Source organism: Primulina huaijiensis, chromosome 7 (genome assembly GCF_012295235.1).
Source record: "Primulina huaijiensis isolate GDHJ02 chromosome 7, ASM1229523v2, whole genome shotgun sequence".
NCBI lineage: Eukaryota > Viridiplantae > Streptophyta > Magnoliopsida > Lamiales > Gesneriaceae > Primulina > Primulina huaijiensis.
Window position 1 is genome coordinate 20,941,734 of NC_133312.1, and position 17,081 is coordinate 20,958,814.

The 17,081-nt window shown below is 36.2% G+C and overlaps 3 protein-coding genes across 8 annotated transcripts; all 3 read right to left on the reverse strand.

Annotated features, from left to right (window-relative positions):
• Positions 1-5,673: 5,673 nt before the first annotated feature.
• LOC140980082 (protein ABCI12, chloroplastic) lies at positions 5,674-9,290 on the reverse strand. Of its 2 annotated transcripts, XM_073445755.1 has the most exons (7): positions 8,869-9,290; positions 7,760-7,876; positions 7,347-7,583; positions 6,835-6,999; positions 6,641-6,716; positions 6,083-6,147; positions 5,674-5,860 (listed from the first exon to the last, which is right to left on the reverse strand). In XM_073445755.1, exons 1-7 carry the CDS (start codon positions 9,262-9,264, stop codon positions 5,720-5,722), a joined length of 1,197 nt encoding a protein of 398 aa, XP_073301856.1. In that variant the 5' UTR covers positions 9,265-9,290; the 3' UTR covers positions 5,674-5,719. The 2 variants fall into 2 exon arrangements, with proteins under 2 accessions (XP_073301856.1, XP_073301857.1); XM_073445756.1 differs by lacking the exon at positions 7,347-7,583.
• A 3,290-nt stretch (positions 9,291-12,580) lies between these two features.
• Positions 12,581-13,432, reverse strand: LOC140981280 (membrane protein PM19L). The gene is given in 5 exon segments (XM_073447642.1): positions 12,581-12,691; positions 12,783-12,828; positions 12,911-12,948; positions 12,950-13,131; positions 13,290-13,432. Coding segments are annotated over 5 exon segments (504 nt in total). The 5' UTR covers positions 13,417-13,432.
• On the reverse strand, positions 13,104-16,177 carry LOC140981278 (guanylate kinase 3, chloroplastic-like). Of its 5 annotated transcripts, XR_012176066.1 has the most exons (3): positions 15,156-16,177; positions 13,290-13,400; positions 13,104-13,131 (listed from the first exon to the last, which is right to left on the reverse strand). XR_012176066.1 is itself a non-coding variant. In XM_073447640.1 (2 exons), the coding sequence occupies exon 1, from the start codon at positions 16,085-16,087 to the stop codon at positions 15,161-15,163; it is 927 nt and encodes a 308-aa protein (XP_073303741.1). In that variant the 5' UTR covers positions 16,088-16,177; the 3' UTR covers positions 13,922-14,091; positions 15,156-15,160. The 5 variants fall into 5 exon arrangements, 4 of the variants coding, with proteins under 4 accessions (XP_073303741.1, XP_073303740.1, XP_073303739.1 ...); XM_073447640.1 differs by lacking the exons at positions 13,104-13,131; positions 13,290-13,400 and adding an exon at positions 13,922-14,091; XM_073447639.1 differs by lacking the exons at positions 13,104-13,131; positions 13,290-13,400 and adding an exon at positions 13,939-14,101.
• Between the last annotated feature and the right edge of the window lie 904 nt (positions 16,178-17,081).

Consider the following 17,081-nt stretch of genomic DNA (forward strand, 5'->3'; position numbering starts at 1 on the left):
ACACTCTAAGAATCTATGTATTTATCCTAATAATTTTGGAACCGAGTGTTGGGGAAAATGAAAGAAATCAATTCTAGAGATGAGATAATGTTATGAGTAATGGTGCATGAGAAAACTCATTAGGAAGAAAGTCCCAAAGGGAGTTGGTTTACGGGAGAAGGCTCATGAGGGAGCTCAAGATCGGGATAGCTCATGATCATTATAATAACGAGAGAAGGCCTTGGAGGGAGCCAAGATCGGGATAGCCTCCCTCCCACACTCTAAGAATCTATGGATTTATTCTGAAGGTCCTGGATTGGTGAAGACGATATAAACCACTTTCAGGAGTGTGATAATGCTATGAGTAATGACGTATAGAAAAGTTCGTGAGAGAAGAGGGTGCTCCATTGGTGAGGGAGAAGGTTCGAAAAGTGCTCAATTGGTATCCATACTCTAAGAATCTATGTATTTATCTTGAAGGCCATGAGTTTGAGCGTTTAGGAAGGTAAAAGAAACCACTTCCAAGAATGACATAATGCTACGAGTCATGGCAAATGAGAAATCCCGTGAGAAAGAAGGCCACAGAGGGAGCCCGTTTATGAGAGAAAGCCCTAGAGAGATCCAAGATCGAGATAGTCCATCTTCATTATAATTGCGGGAGAAGGCTCCGGAGGGAGCCAAGATCGAGATAGCCCATGGTCGTTACAATTATGTAACGTCTGCGATTCGACGACTATTCTCACTATATAAACACATGTCTTTCCATGATGCTTATGTCCTCACTCACACGCTCCTGAGAAACTTTCCATAGAGTCACTCATCCTAAAATTACTTCAAGTCAAACAAGCTTAACTTTAGAGCTTTTAAGTGATTATCTCCAGAAAAGAATATGCATCTTGATGATATGAATAGTATATATCAAATCTTTTAAACCCTGCATTTTGGTACGGGATATGACAACTCATCCTATAATAGTTCAAAGTCAAGTACCCTTAATTTTGAAGTTTTTAAGTGATGAGTCTCCCCTCTCATTCTGGTGTGTGATCAATTCATTTATGTTCCCTTCGCCTAGAAGTCTGCAAAGATCCGCTCATTGTATGTGCAATCTCTTGACACTGATGATCACTCTCTGCCTCTTTTTTGCCCCGGACATCACATGACCACTTGCTTCCGCTTGGTTCATCCCCGAACCATACCCTACTAAGAGAGACCATATGTGATACCATGATGTAACTCTCCAGATTCGGTGACTATCCAAACTGTATCAACATATGTCTTTCTATTGTGCTTACGACCTTATTCACACGCTATCTAAGAAACTTTTTACGGGGTTGCCCATTCCAGAATTGTCTCGGTCAAACATGCTTAACTTTAGAATTTTTTAGTGATGAACTTTCGAAAAGAAGATACACTTTGATTATATAAGTAGTATCTATCAAATCTTTTTAAGCTCTAGTATAAAGTATCACATAACGAGGTTAAATTATAACTCAAATTTATTTTCCCCAAATTTCTTCCCCCGTAATCTTTTCTCATTTCAACTGCCATCATCCAGTTTATCACAAAGAATCTATTGTGACCTACTAAATGCCATCATCCAGTTTATTGCAATGGAATCTATTGTGACATAGTTAATTGCTGTAGCCATGGATGGGGCGGAGTCCATCTATTTGTGGTGTTGGGGCAGTGGAAACTATTAAACATAGTCATTAGGCATCTACAAAATTATCATCGTGCCAAATAGCAGCCCACAAAACGAGTAGTAGGCCAATTGATGCTACCTTACCAGAAAAAATTAGAATGCTAACAATGATGTTTTAGGCACAAGTTCAGATATGAGAAAGGCAGGCATGTGGCTACATGGGAACTAACACTCCCAATGTACGCTGTGCGTTTGCATGGCTAAAAGGATCTCATCTCAAAATAGGTGGGATCTATACCATCTAATGGCTAAAGCTACACAGGGAAAGTTTCTCAGTGTGTAGCGTAGTTATGTCCCATGACGAGCATACTCTGTTATGAAACCTATTGCAAACATAACCAGGGAATGCCAGTACTTGGCCTTCCCGAACACGCGAGAGTTAGCGCTAATGGAGTGATAAGGCACCAGGGAAAATCAAGAACCTACACCATCTTTTTGCAGAGAACTGTGCAAGTAGAGTTCACTGGGACATTGCCATGAATACTTTCCCCTCAACAACAATAATCGAATCAGGTCTCTCAAGGAATTTGAAAGAACCATACAGGTAATGCTGCCTATACTCTATAAGTTCTATGATTTTAACACACTTTAATTTTGCCTTCAACCGTCATACTTCGCATTGTTATTCTTTTCCTAAAGTTAAGTCCTCAAAGGATTAGAATAAACGCAAGTAGTGATTCTTGGCCAACTAAAAGACAACAGAATAGCTACTTTATCTCATTTATAAAAAAAATTTGTTGACTCGATTTAGCAAAAGAAAAACAAAACTCGTTATGGCAAGTAAATCTTTTTTTTCCATTTCGTCGCAATAATTTGATATAAAATTAATGGGAAACTGGAAAAAAAGTAAAGCCTCAGTAACATTGGGTTCCCTACAAAATTTTATCTGAGCACAATTCTATAATAGGCGAATCATCTTGGCAAAGTTTATTTACCAACAAATCGCGAACTCATTTCTCGAGCGAAAAACCCATCTTCAACATATAATCTAAAAAAGTAAAGCATCATCCAATCTATCAGCAACACACAGACATTGAATGAGCATCTCAAAATTTTCTTCTCTGGTGTCATACTAGTCTTAATCATAGCTTTCAGGTATCCAACCCTTTCTTGGAAACACCCTTGTTCACCTAATGCAACAATCATTTTATTTTGAGAAAAAACAGCCGCTTCCATACCCCTATCAAGAACATCTCGCCACAACATTTTTTGCTTCCTTCACATCCAGCTTCACAAAGCATTTCTATCAAAACGGTAAATGATGCAGTTGATGGCTTAAATCTGTGATTTAAAAGTTTGTGAAAAAATACAATCGGCTATGTTCCCGTTTCGAGAGAAGCCTTTCATTAGAGAATGATATGAAATGGCATCTGTTAGGACCAATGGAATCCGGATATCTTCACACTGGTATGATATTGTCCACTTTGGGTTTTAACCCTCATGGTTTTGCTTTTGGAATCACTCAAAAGGCCTCATACCAATGGAGATATCATTCCATCTTTATTAACTCATTATCTTTCTCTAGATCTTCCAATGTAGGACTTTGGTTGCATCCCAACCATGGTTCGCCGAAACGGGAACGGAACGACCGGAACAGGCGTTCCGGAACCGGAACGTCAGCAACCTTGACGAGGTTCCGGGGTGTGTAGGTTGATGGCTTGTATCGGCGTTTTATATACCGAAAACGGGGATATAACGGTGGAAAAAAGTGATATAACGGTGGAACGGAACCGGAACGCAATTTGCGACGGTTTTGTTTTGAACTGTCGCTACTAGCGACGGTTTTTATTCAACCGTCGATGGTTTTTATTTAACATCGACGACGGGTTTAATAAAACCGTCCCTATAGTTAATTCAAACCGTCGCCAAATTAAAATCGACGACGGTTGAATAAAAATCGTCGCTAAATTTATTCATTGTAGGTCCTATGCCCGTCGTATCTTTGCTTTGTAGTACAAATAATGCAATTTTTAGTCCCGTGACTCCTCCTCTCCCTATTTAAATTGCACCGATGTCCGCATTTTGCTAGCACACCGAATTTACTTTCTCCGCAAGTTTTCATCTGCACACCGAATTCAATTGCAATTCAACACCACCTATCTTCGCATATTTTCATCCCAAGTGGAAGCATTTAAATACAAATAATTTTTAATAGTATATTTAATTGTTGATATGGTTGTAAATATTTTAAATATAATGACGATATAAATTGTGTTCAATAAATTGTTAATAAAATTTTAAAAATATTTAAATTTCTTATTTACATCAAATAATCTATTTAAATGATATTTATTTTAATTTTTATATTAATAAATATTTTCCAAAATTTTTAATTTTTATATATTTATAATATATTTTTTAAATACCCGTTCGGCGAAATTTCATTGTAACTGGAACGGTAGCATCCGTTCCGATCTCCGCGACCGCGACAGCGAACCATGATCCCAACAGCATCAGTGGCAATACCCTTCTCTTTCATCTGTTCGAACAATAGCTGAGCTTCATCTACTATTCCATTCAAGCACATTCCACTTATCGTAGTGTTGTAACCAATGGTAGACTCGCCATAACCTTCGGAAATTATCTCTTTATAAAGTTTCTCAGCTTCTTCTACGCTGCCATTATGCCATAAACCAGTAATAAAAGCATTTTACCAGTACTCATTAAGAATAATTCCATTCTAAGTCATCTCGAACCACACTTTTCGTGCATTTCCAGCCACTTCTTGTTACAGAGACCATCTATCTGGAAAATACCCTCTGCACTTAGATCATTAAAAACCCAAAAACCTTCATGTCCCATATTTTTTTTGTTCAATCCATTAATGACCTCCTGATAGGTATAAATATATGGGGAGCAATTTTTCGTAATGATCATATGAATTACAGATGACATTTTCACATAATCACCACTGTTGCAAAATGCATCTATCAGCTTATTGAAAATAATTTTTCTCTGGATATGCACATCCTCCAAAACTTGTCGATGAAGCTTGTAGCCTTTTGTAACAATGTTGTCAATACAAAAGGCTATAGTCAAGTATCTTGTGGTATATATGTCAGGTATGATTTTATGTTGCATCATATCCCCATATAGTGCCCAAAAAATGTCGAGCCTTTCGGTTTTTAGCGCACATAAAATAGCTGAATTCCATGTTCGCAATGGCGCACAATGGCCAATCATTTTGAAACATTCAAACACTTCGAATGCTTGTTTGACCAGTCCATTTTCGCAGAGGCACTCAATATACAACTCCAAATGCTCAGGCTCAAACTTTGTCTCCTTAAGAAAATTTCAGCATCTTGGCAGCATTAGCCTCTACAAGCCTACGAAACATCTCCTTACAAAAAATTGGATCCAGTGAAAACCAATTCAAAGACTTGAGCCAATGATAAGACTGCATGAACACATTATTCTGCTGCTTCAAAACCTCATTGTAAATACTAGGATCAACAAAATTGACTATCCGGAATCAATCCTCCACTACATAATTATGTTTACAAACTAAGGAGATCATGTGAGACCATTGAACCAAAGCCCGATCTCGATGACGCGCTATTACTACAGTTATTCTCTATCACAATTTCTAAATTTCAATCGTTTCAGCAAAGTAGTTACATAGCCCCAAAAATCAATCCTCCATTATATAATTATCAGTGCAATTATCTAAATATTTCATTCAAATTGATGGTCACCCGCATAAGCCAGAGCAATTACCATTCACATGTGCTGAATATATACCAGTGTACTTTACAGAAAGATGGTTGATTAGTTTGTAGAGAAAGAGAAGGGTGTATGTTTTGAAGTTTCATATATATGTGTGTGTGTGTGCGCGTGAATAATAATTGTCTCTGCTGAGTAGCGCAATCGAAATATGATGATTGAACTGTTATTTAAAAATTTAAGTTGCACCGTTACCATCAGATACATCTTGTGGTAAAACGGCTAGTATTCGATCATATATATATATGTATGTATCCGCCGAGTTGTTCTTTGCCAATTAAATATTCACCATAAAATGATCACAAGCTAAGGTATCTATCTGGACAAAGTTGTAGCACCTATTAGACCAACAAGACAAAATAGAGAAACAATGTTAGATATCAATGTAGATGAGCCAGCCGTCAAGAGTATTTTGTGAGAATCACAGTCTCCTCGAAATCCTCTCACAATCATTGCCTGCAAAGCCAAAGAAAGCACAGTTTTATCTTTTGAAACATTAATTCTCACGTTAGAAAGAAGAGCTAGCGACGAGCATTTTGAAGAACCACACCATTGAACGAGGAGTTTTTCTCAAAAAAATAAGCCATAAGACAGCAACGCAAGGAAATAAATTGATAATAAGGACAGAAGCTGAGAAAATGAAACATGATGTGAAGAGCGAAAGGTAAAATTGCATACCTGGGATATCTGTTCTGCATGGCTGTAAATATTTTTGAAGATCCGACGAATATATGCAAAGAAAACTGCAAGGAAATAAGTTTTGAATATATCAATGACGATGCCTGGGAAAGAGAGAACCATGGTCACATAGTAACAATAAAATCATTCTTGAACGATAAAAAAGGTGGTCATCTTTCACTAGCCACTCTTCAATTAAAAGCAGCAGCATAAGTAATATGTCTTCTCCCAACAATCATATGAAATCTCTTGATCTTTCATTAGACAATAAATAGTAAACAAGTTTCTCACAACACGTCGTTCTAATGCAGGGCCCAGGTCAAGCAAGCCTGTTGAACCTTAGAATGCCTCAAAGTAGCACTGATACATGTGTAAACACCAAAGTTGTTTCAACAAAAATAATGAAACAATTCTGTTTCATTTCATGCAAAAGAATCACATCAAGTAAAGAAGCAAGAGGGAAAATTTAATCCTAAAACAATCTTTCCTGTAGAAGCATGAATGTATAATTTCAAGTTTAAAAAAAGATAAATGAGGAGTTTTCAAGTTGAAGAATACCATCAATTGTCTCTAGTGTCGTCAACTCTTTCCATCTTATCCTGCGAGATATAATTCCTAAAGCCACATTGCGGACCTGAAAGTGCATAGAGAGAGAAAACAGAACCAAAAGTCTCAGGGTTACTCATCCACAAAGATTTGAAGCTCAATGATCAACCTTTAAAATGTAAATCATTCATTATAATATATTGCACCTCATCAAACACTAGATTGATGAATCTTAATGAAAGCAGGAGAGTAAGTATGACTTCAGACACCGGGACACCAAGGCGAGACAGAGGGCGAATGAACCATTGCAAAGCAAATGCAAGCTGCTCTGATGTTGTTGTTGTCAGACAAAGACTTGCACTTTGGAAGATCTTTTACAAAAAAGGAATTACAGGCTTCATTAGAAATATAGGGACATGACAGTCGCATAAGAAACTCATTTAAGGTCAAGGATTATGGTAAGTAGAGTAACAGCAAGACGCAGGAAAATGAATGATTTGTACATGCAATACACTGTAAATTAATAACTGCAGCATATTTAACATCAAAATACTTAAACAAATAATAATCGAATGCTCTAATCCTTAAAATACTTTAAAAACTAAATCAATAATCCCAACCAATCTCAATATATAAACCATATCCAGCCACATACTCCGGACTGAAAAAGTAATCTCTGAAATCTACATATACAAAAGTATGTCCAGATTTATCTTACTGTAAATGTTAAACATGCTGCTGTAGTAGCTGCTGAAAGGCCTTTCCTGGTTAGTAATAGGGGACCCAACTTCATTATTACGTATCTATAACGTTCAAAAGATACTGGAAGAGTCGGCAATCTTGTCAGTGAAGATGGTGGGTTTCTTGAACACAGAAGGGAAGGTGCACTATCAGTACTAAGCCCCAAGAATACAAATAAGATACCACAGAGCAGAGACACTCTTCCCAATTGATCCTACAACAATATTGGACACTTAATAAGACAGATTCCTGCATAAACACGAGTGAAATTACAATAAATATCCCACCAAACAAAACTAAGTATATTTTAGTTCATGAAAGATGCGAAAATTAACTACCTCTGTCAAGTGCGTTACAGATAAAGACTTCAAAACTAGCAAGAAACCTTACCATCCACACCTCAGTAGGCTGAACCCACACGGACAATAAGGCAAGATAGATAACTATCCCCAGACGAATTGTTGTATCTGATCTTGCTGGTAAAATAACAAGCGCAAGTAGCCATGCCTACATTTAATAGACACTAATGTAAATAAAAATAAGCACCATAAAAACACATATAAAGAAAATAGGACTCCACATATAAAAATAGACAATTCTGCAAATAGGCATATACTTCGTCTCACTCATAAAAACCCAAATTCTACATAATCTAAAACTTATTCTAGCAAGTTTGTTCTTAACAAAAGTTCCCTACAACAAGGTAGATGAATATTATAATTCCTCTTTCAGTTTTATATTTTCTTCAAATATGGACGTGTGCCATAGGTGCCAACCCAATTATCTTTTCTATATGTTTCACATTACTTCGTAGAATGCAAAGAAAAGCATATGAAGTGTATTCCCGGCAAATCACATGGCAATCATCTTACTAACCTGAAGACAAGTTGCGGTAATCAAATATCTAGGCTCATTTAAAATTTGATGAAACAAACGAATCATATCATTTCGATCAGAGCTCATGTCTAAAGACTAATCCCTTCATATATTGATTATAAATCCCGAACAAATTGAGGGGATTAAACTATCATAATACTAGCCTTATGTCCCTTGTAACTTTTCTCATCGGCTCTGAGTAAATAAGAAGCAGTAGCCCTGAATTATTGATCCTGTTTTATTCCAACTCATGTCACCAGTACTGATTAAATATTTACAGGTAGAATCAACAAACGCAGAAACTCTGAAACTACACAAGAGCTAGTATTACCATACCAAAAAGAATTCTTTTTCCAGTTATGTTCTTCAAAATACACGATACAAGCAAGAAACTAAAATAACTCACACCCGTAAGATGATTAAATTTCATAAAGGTCTAACTTATTTAGGTGAAAATGGGAAAAAAAGAAGATAAAAAACACCAATCACACAACACCCCAATCTCAAAACACAATAGCTACTTGCTAACCACAAAATAACAAAAGCACCAGCAATGTAATCAAGAAAATGCACCACTTTAAATCATTTTCAACAAACCGAAATCTCTGAAAGATTAAAAATACCATCTTGATTCTGGGGTCTACAGTGTGCAAAAAAGTGGTGGGAGAAGATATGTACTGAGCAAGGGGACTAGAAGTTGTTCCAGCTATGGCTGCAAACACTTTCTCAGCAGCAAAAAGATTCGTGGGAATCCATTTTTCCCAGTTTTTAGGGCCCCCAATTGCTTCATTGTTGTCATTTGCGCTACACTTCACATGGTATCTTAAACTTTTACAGAGGTGGCGGTGTTGTGATATTTGGTTCAAGATTATTCGAGGAAACTTAACAGTGCGGAATGAAGAAAGAGATGGATTCACGAGAAGTAATTTTGGGTGGCAACTAAGCAACTTCGAATTCATGGGTGAGAGGACGGATTGGGCAACGATGGAAGCTGGAGCGGAAGAACCTAAGCAGGACATAGGATTATAAAAATTTAAATTACAATTTGCCCCCAATTTTAGCTTGAATACCAATTCACCCTAATATATCCCCAACTNCCTCCTTGGATCTATTTCTAATAACAGAGAACTAATAACAGAGAAGAGATAGGACAACATGATTACACGTTATCTGCGAACCATAATCAGAAAATATTGATAATTATTTTGATATTTTTGTTTTAATTCATCATTAAATAAAAATTATATTTTGTCGCCACATATTAAAGGTCCACGACTTATCAAATACATTAAAATATATTATCCAAAACTTTAATCGATTAATTTATTTTAGGTTTAATCTAAATAGACAACTCATAATACATAATTATTCAAAGTAACATACAATATAAAATTGATCTAACAATCTCTTGCTTGGACTATATGTGTAACCTTACAATTATGTTTTGTGAAAATAAACTCATGAGCTCAAAAATTTTTGTCATTCCTGAGTTTTAACTATAACCATTACAGTCCATCAATCATATCAACATAGGATCAAAGCAGTGTTTGTTACGCTTGTAGTAACTAGACTCATAAGTGGTTCCATATACCAAAACAACTGAATGTATGGATTATGAAATGGATGTGTAGCATATACAAATTTCATGCATTCTGATCATAACATGTCTATTTTAGCCGGTCATCTTTAAATTTAATTGAGATCAAACGTTAACAATAATCAAAGTGTGAATAAACTGAAATTTATTTATGCAAAAATAACTTTAAATAATCGTAATTGAAAAATAATCAAAGTGTGAATAAACTGAAATTTATTTATGCAAAAAATAACTTTAAATAATCATAATTGAAAAATGTCTATAAGATAAAAACATCAGAAAAAACAAACTCTCGCTAAAAATTAATATAATCAACTGACATAACACACATACGAGCAGTGTGCTCATGAAACATTTTGGGTAGTTGTCCTTTATAAGCCGATCCGCAATCTTGAAGTTTGTACCAATATGTTCAATATACAACCGGTCACTCTGAATTCGTTCTTTAATAACCATGAACTTGATGTGAATATTTTTTATTTAGTCGAGTTCCTGATATTATTGGAATATAAAACTGATGATTATTGTCACGATGTAAATTTAGTGGTTGAAAACAGTCAACAATGTGCAATCACGTGACCAAATTTCGTAGTCAAATCCCGTGTTTGGATGTCTCATAACATGCTATAAACTCAGCTGTCATTTTAGAAGAGGTTATAAGAGACTGTTTAGCACTCTTCCAAGAAATGAAACCTTCACCGAGGAGATATATATAGTCCGACGTAAATTTCAAACTATCTTAGCATCCAGCAAAATCGAAATCCGTATACCCAATGATCTTAAGCTGACCTAACTTCCAATATATGAACATATAATCTTTCGTTCTTCGTAGTTACTATAAAAAAATTTTGAATGATGTCTCATGTTCCACTCTTAGATTACTTAGGTATCTACCAAACATTCATGTAACATATGCAATATCTGGACATGTACAGACGTGAGCATACATTAGACTTCCTACTACATATACATAGGAAATATTCTCCATTTCTTTTTGATGATACCTTCTCGATATATCCTTTATGTGATAATCCAATAATACCTCGAGAGTAATCTCAATATATCTGGATGTCCAGTGCAAAATATGCACTTCCAAAACCTTTCATCTCAAAATTTTTAACTAGATATCTCTTAGTTTCATACAATAGTCATATATCGTTGCTAGCGAGTAAGATATCATCAACATATAAAACAAGAAAAATATTATATTTCTCATTGAACTTATGGTATATATAATTATTGACTAAATTCATCTTAAAATCAAACGAGACGATCACTTGATGAAACTTGAAATATCATTTTCGAGATGTCTGCTTGAGTCCATAGATAGATTTTTTTAGTTTTCAATCCATTTTATTTGGATCTACACTTAATGGGGTCGGTGTACTGATGCAATATGGCAGCATTCTCAAATCGAGAGAGGTGGTCTTCTGGATTTCCCTTTCTATTATCCTCCCCTATGTTGGGGAATCTGAAGTGCTGGGGAAGCTCGGCAGCTAGGACCTCTGTCGAGAAAAGAACAGCAGGATGATGGCCTCTCCGAGAATCGTGCAAGCGCTGCATCTCCTCCCATAGTCTTCTAATATCTTCTATTACTTCGTTCTAATTCGAAGGAGGATCTGGGGTGGATTGTATCCTTGTCATTGAGCCAACGCTTGTTCCACAATGGTGGTGATCGGTTGAGTTAATTGTGCAATATCAAAAAGAGGCAATGGCGGAGGTGGATTATTTTCTTGATTTACTTTATCATTGTTTTCTTGATTTTGATTTTGGTTTATGCTTCCCTGATTCTCTTTCTCTTGGTTCACTCCATGTCCCCTTCTGCGCCCAGCAACATCTTCCTCGCCGTTTAACCATCTTATCTCTATCTTTTCAATTTCTCATAGACGGTGTCAATTGATAATACCAACATTTATACATTAGGTTCCGTCTGTCTAGCCAAGATAATCCTTGTTGATTTGTTGTAGACCGTGTTGAACTATAGTGTTGATATAGGCCACGATAATTCGGTATAGCCAATCTGTTGTGGGACGGTATCACATATCTTTATTCGTGAAATTGGTCAATATTGTTCGTATTTATAATAAAAATTAATATTTTTGGATTAAAAATAATAATTTTTCATTGATGATCCAAATATAATTTTCATCTTACAAAATTGACATGTGAAACTTACATGAGTTTAAATTGACGTGGTCATCTCACATTAATTTTTGTGAATGATATATTATTATGCTAAATTTATTAATTTATTTATTACATACTTGTGTGAATTTCCAATTAAACAGAATAAGAAAATAACGATGTCACATAACTTAACGAGATTTTAAAACAGGGATTCATTTGTGGACTTAGAATAATAATAATTATTATAGATTTCGATTATTATGACAAAATTGGTGTACGTTGACTTTCGGGTTATTCTAGTGGAAATTATTCTAGTTCATAAATTCTAAATATTGAATTCGAGTTCGACCCAAAACATTCGAACAAGTTCGTGGATTCTATTGTTGTTCAAAATATAAAGTTCGAACATATTCGTTGGACTCGAATTCGATAATTTCGAATACAATTGGCAAAATAAATGACACTACATTATAGACTCTGGACATGTTAAGATTTTTCCTGTCAAAAGTCTGTTTTTCATATACGCCATACAACCCTTTCCAAAACAAGGCACAACATAACTCACTACCCGTCATCGAAGAACAACGAACCCTGCCGAGCTATAGATATAGTTAAATGAGAGCCGTGGTTCGTGCGCCTACCTCTTCGACCCCGACATAGATGGCAGCAGTGCAGAAAAGCTGAGTTCCACTTAGCATTATTAACACTGTCTCTAAAGTCCTGTGTGTTAAAAAACAAGCAGGAATTGGATGTCACAAATATATTTTATAACAGGATGAGTATTTATTTGAAATAAACTGTTGCTTGGCTTACCAAGTTAGAGTCTGTCCACCCTACATCAATCTCTTTGCAAGCCAACCTGCAACATACTCATATGCTTAGTTTATGTAATATATATAGATGTGTGTATGCATATATAAAAGAAGTAATAATTTTGATACCCCATTGCAAGCAAAGTGAGTAGCCAGGTAACAAGAGAAAGATGCAACAGCTGCTTGTAAACTTGGAGCATTCCATTTAAGCACATTATTTATACCAGTAATGGATGTGGTGAATCCCACCACCCCAGCTAGTAGTGAAAATATGATTACAAAGCCAGTTGCCATGTTTCCAAACGGGTAATATATAGGGAAAAGCCGAGCTGGAGGTGAAAGTTGAGATGCTGCAGATAGAAAAATATCCACTTAGATTATGTCATTTTGAAAGCAAATTTATCTTTAACATATTAAGCTGATATACCACGGCCAACAAACTGCCTGGTTTACGAGTTCGAGTTAGTGAGATGTGTGATGGGAAAAAATAATTAAAGATAAACGGTACATGTTTCACGGGATCGTTCGATTCCATGGTTTACTGCCCATGCTGCAATAGCAATGACAATGAAATAGAGGAACACGTTGAGTACAAAAAGAGCAAATGCTGCTGATTTTCCTGCACCAGAAGCCATGGCTAGTGAGTTTTTATTTAATTATATATCTTGCTCTGAATCCTTTTGAATTCAAGAAAGAAGTATATATAAACCGAAAAAGGTTCCAATTCTTTGTTAGAAAATGTTGTTTCTTGAAGTATTAACAAAGAAATGGCTGGAATTTTTTGGCTTTGTATTAGGTTTTCCTCGTGATGAGGAAAAGAATAAAGAATATAATAGTTACGCTTTCTAAGGTAAAATAGTACAAAAAGGCATAACATGAAGAGGCCATGTCCAATATTACACTAATTTGAAAGTTGGCGATGCAATGACAAACATACATTAAGTTGAGAAAATTAACCTAGGATCCTATCATGGAAAGGATGAAGAAAATCGACGTCTATAATTTATTTTTAAAAATCAAAATTGGCCATAAAAATTACGCAGTTGAATTTTTAGTTCTTGTTCCTACATTTTGTTACACGATGAAAATCTTAAGATAATTACATGTTTTCGATCTTAAAATGAAATATTATCTGCTGATGTTTCTAGCCCGCTCGAGTTGTTAAAAGGACTTGGAGACAATAGACCCAATGTCATGGAACAGTTGTCCAGTAATTGGTAATTGGCAGCGATCTCCCTGAAACTGACCCAGCACCGGTACCAAAGAATGGCCAGGAGGATGAACTACCACTTTGATTGCCGCTTCCTGTGCTGAAATCTCCTACAAAATTCACTGCACCTTCAGAAGCAAGAATTCAAGAAACTTGTTCTTACAATGGGACTTCAGCATGTAGCTGCAGTTTAGCCCAAGCGATGGTTCAAACACCACCTCAGATAAAAAAAAAACCCACAATCAATGTCAATGGCCCTTCGGCCTTCTCTGAATCCACATGGGACAAGAAGCAGGTGGACAGCATCTTATGGTTATAAAATCATTGGGTAGACGGGGTACATGACTCGACATGGGTGGTCATACTACGGTCACTGTAAAAGTCGAGAAAAAGCCCACACACAATTATTCAATCATGTTCAATAGAGGAGTACAAGTATTGGTGGAACATGATGCAACTGGTAACAGAAGGATTGTGGAGAGTATGATTTGTTGGAACTATGAAAGATGTATTCTTTCGTAGGTGTAGTACAGGCAACAGAGATAATATTTTCCAGTCATATTATATTTTCTCCACGAACAGATCTTTATCCTGCGTGTTCAGATCCGGTAGAGCTCCCACAATCAATTGAAATGGTATTTTCATAAAATAAAAGGAGACAAAACACTGTATTTGTATGCCAGAAGGCTTCTCATTATACATTTGTGCACTTGATGTCATTACGGTAAAAGTCCCATCTCTGAGATTATGAAAAAGATGACTTCTGAGTTTATTAATGTTGTGATGAGATATTGAAACAAATCTTTCCGCCAAGTGCTCGACGGTAGTAATACAGAGGTGGATCCACAAATAGGGTAAGCTAGTGGCAGTAACTTTGCACGACAAAAAAGATATTTAAATTTCATGTATAAACCATGGAAACTATTAAGTTTCTCCCCTGGTCTATCCTTCCCACATATATGCCAACCTTAAACAGTGAAACATTCATGACAATGGACTACAATGGACTAAAACAGATATAATCAAATCATTGCTCTGAATGGCACAATAATCTGTTAACAAAGAGCCGACAACAATGTAGCATGTCAAGGTTAGCTTAAGCAACTGTATCCAAAAAAGTTTTAACATGAACCAACCGACCAAAAACAAATAAAACAGCACAACCTCCTCTAAATGACTGCTCTCCTTTGGTGCACTTTGGCCTTTTCGGCATCAATGATCGACTCCACCAAGTTCACCGAGCTTTCCAACTCACCTTCCTTATTCACAACCACATAATCAAACTCCTTCACATGCCTCAGCTCTTCCCTAGCCGACGCAACCCTCATCAACAGAGCTTCTGTGGACTCTGTTTTCCGATCAATCAATCTTTTCACCAACGCTTCCTCGCTCTCTGCCACCAAAAACACAAATACTGCGCCATTTCTCAAAATCCTCCTCAGTGTTGCAGCACCCTGTATATCCACTCTCAACACAACGTCACACCCTTTCGCCATGTATTCTCTGATCTGCTGCTTCGGTATGCCCTTATAATCACCATACACTAATGCATACTCCAGAAGCTCGTTCTTGTCTATCATCGAAATAAAATCCTCTTTACTCAAAAAGAAGTAATCTTTGCCATCAACTTCTCCGGGCCTTTGAGCCCGGGTAGTCGCAGTAACAACAAAATGCAAATCTTCTCTAACTTCCCTTAACCTTTTAATCACGGCATCTTTTCCAACACCGCTAGGACCACTTATGACAATGATCAGAGGGTTAGGATCTGGAACCGTGGGTTGAGAGCTAAATGTTGCGCCCAAAGAGGCTTCGAGGGCCCGAAAAACTTCGGCCCGGCCAACATTATCAGGGTGTGGTATGGGGACAAGTGGAGGTCTTCTAGGCTCATCCATAGTGGAATTCGTGGTGCTTCCCGAAACGAAGCTTTGTGAATTCACTGAAATTGTTCTCTGAAATCCCAGCTTTAGGTTTCTAAAATTGGACAAAGATGCTGGATTAGACTGACATACGGTGAGAGGGTTCGTAAAGATTGGGGAAAGGAAGAAAGGGTTGTGATTGGATTTTGACACGGAAACACAGAGCCTTCGGAATAGCATCGAATCAGTTGCCAGCCACCAGGGAAGGAAAATTCAAGATTTTTTTTAAGCGGAAAATTGTTTCCAAGGGGCATATGATTTTATATATATAAAGTCACTCTGTTTTATATGGCATATGGTAAATTCACAGGTCGACCAATCCACGGATGTTCGTGGAGGATTCCGGATCGGATTAAACCGGTTTTGGATGGTAGGGTAAATGAATTGTTTCAAGGTAAAAATTTGTGTGAGACGATCTCAAGGGTCGTATTTTGTGAGACGGATCTCATATTTTTATGCTAAAAATATTATTTTTTATTGTGAATATCGGTAAGATTGATCCGTCTCATAGATAAAGATTCGTGAGACCGTCTCACAAAAGACCTACTCTTGTTTCAATCTACATGGTACCGGATTAGATCATTGCATTTCTCGGATTAAAAGTATAAAACTGATTTGAAACTAAAAACAAAACCAAATTGAATCCGACTAAAACATAATTGGAATGATTTCTTTATTTAAATTAGTTCCAAATTTGATCAGATTAAATCACACCGAATTTTTAGTCCGATAACTCAAGCATATCTATTACTATTTATTAAGAATATGATAATAGAGACAAAACAGTTGGTATGTTTTTTGATTTCCCAATTTTACCCTTATTTTATATCACAATTACATTTTTGTTTTTATTTCAAAAAAACTTTTTTTTTTATTTTTTTAAATTATAACTATTCAAATAGCACTTTAATACCTCGATAATTTGTCAAATATCATTTTAGTCTCTCGATAATTAAAAAAAAATCGTACACACGCGCAGCGTGTGCCAAATAGCTAGTTTGTAAAATGGTTGCGATGTTGCCATAACTTGTATACGTGAACATTGATTTTGGTACTTTGAAGAAACCATGCGTTGTCATCGACAGATTACAAGCAGCATGATATCAAAGTTAGCTTCACTATTTGGACCTATCAGCCTTTCCAACTGAGCCTAATATGCCACCATTTTGAATAT

Coding starts and splice junctions, on each gene's coding strand:
- LOC140980082 (XM_073445755.1), bottom strand. CDS start 9,264: ATGTCCTGCTTAGGTTCTTCCGCTCCAGCTTCCATCGTTGCCCAATCC. Junction 7,877..8,868: donor TAGACCCCAGAATCAAGATG/GTATTTTTAATC, acceptor TATTAAATGTAG/GCATGGCTACTTGCGCTTGT. Junction 7,000..7,346: donor CAGCATGTTTAACATTTACA/GTAAGATAAATC, acceptor TTTTTGTAAAAG/ATCTTCCAAAGTGCAAGTCT.
- LOC140981278 (XM_073447640.1), bottom strand. CDS start 16,087: ATGCTATTCCGAAGGCTCTGTGTTTCCGTGTCAAAATCCAATCACAAC.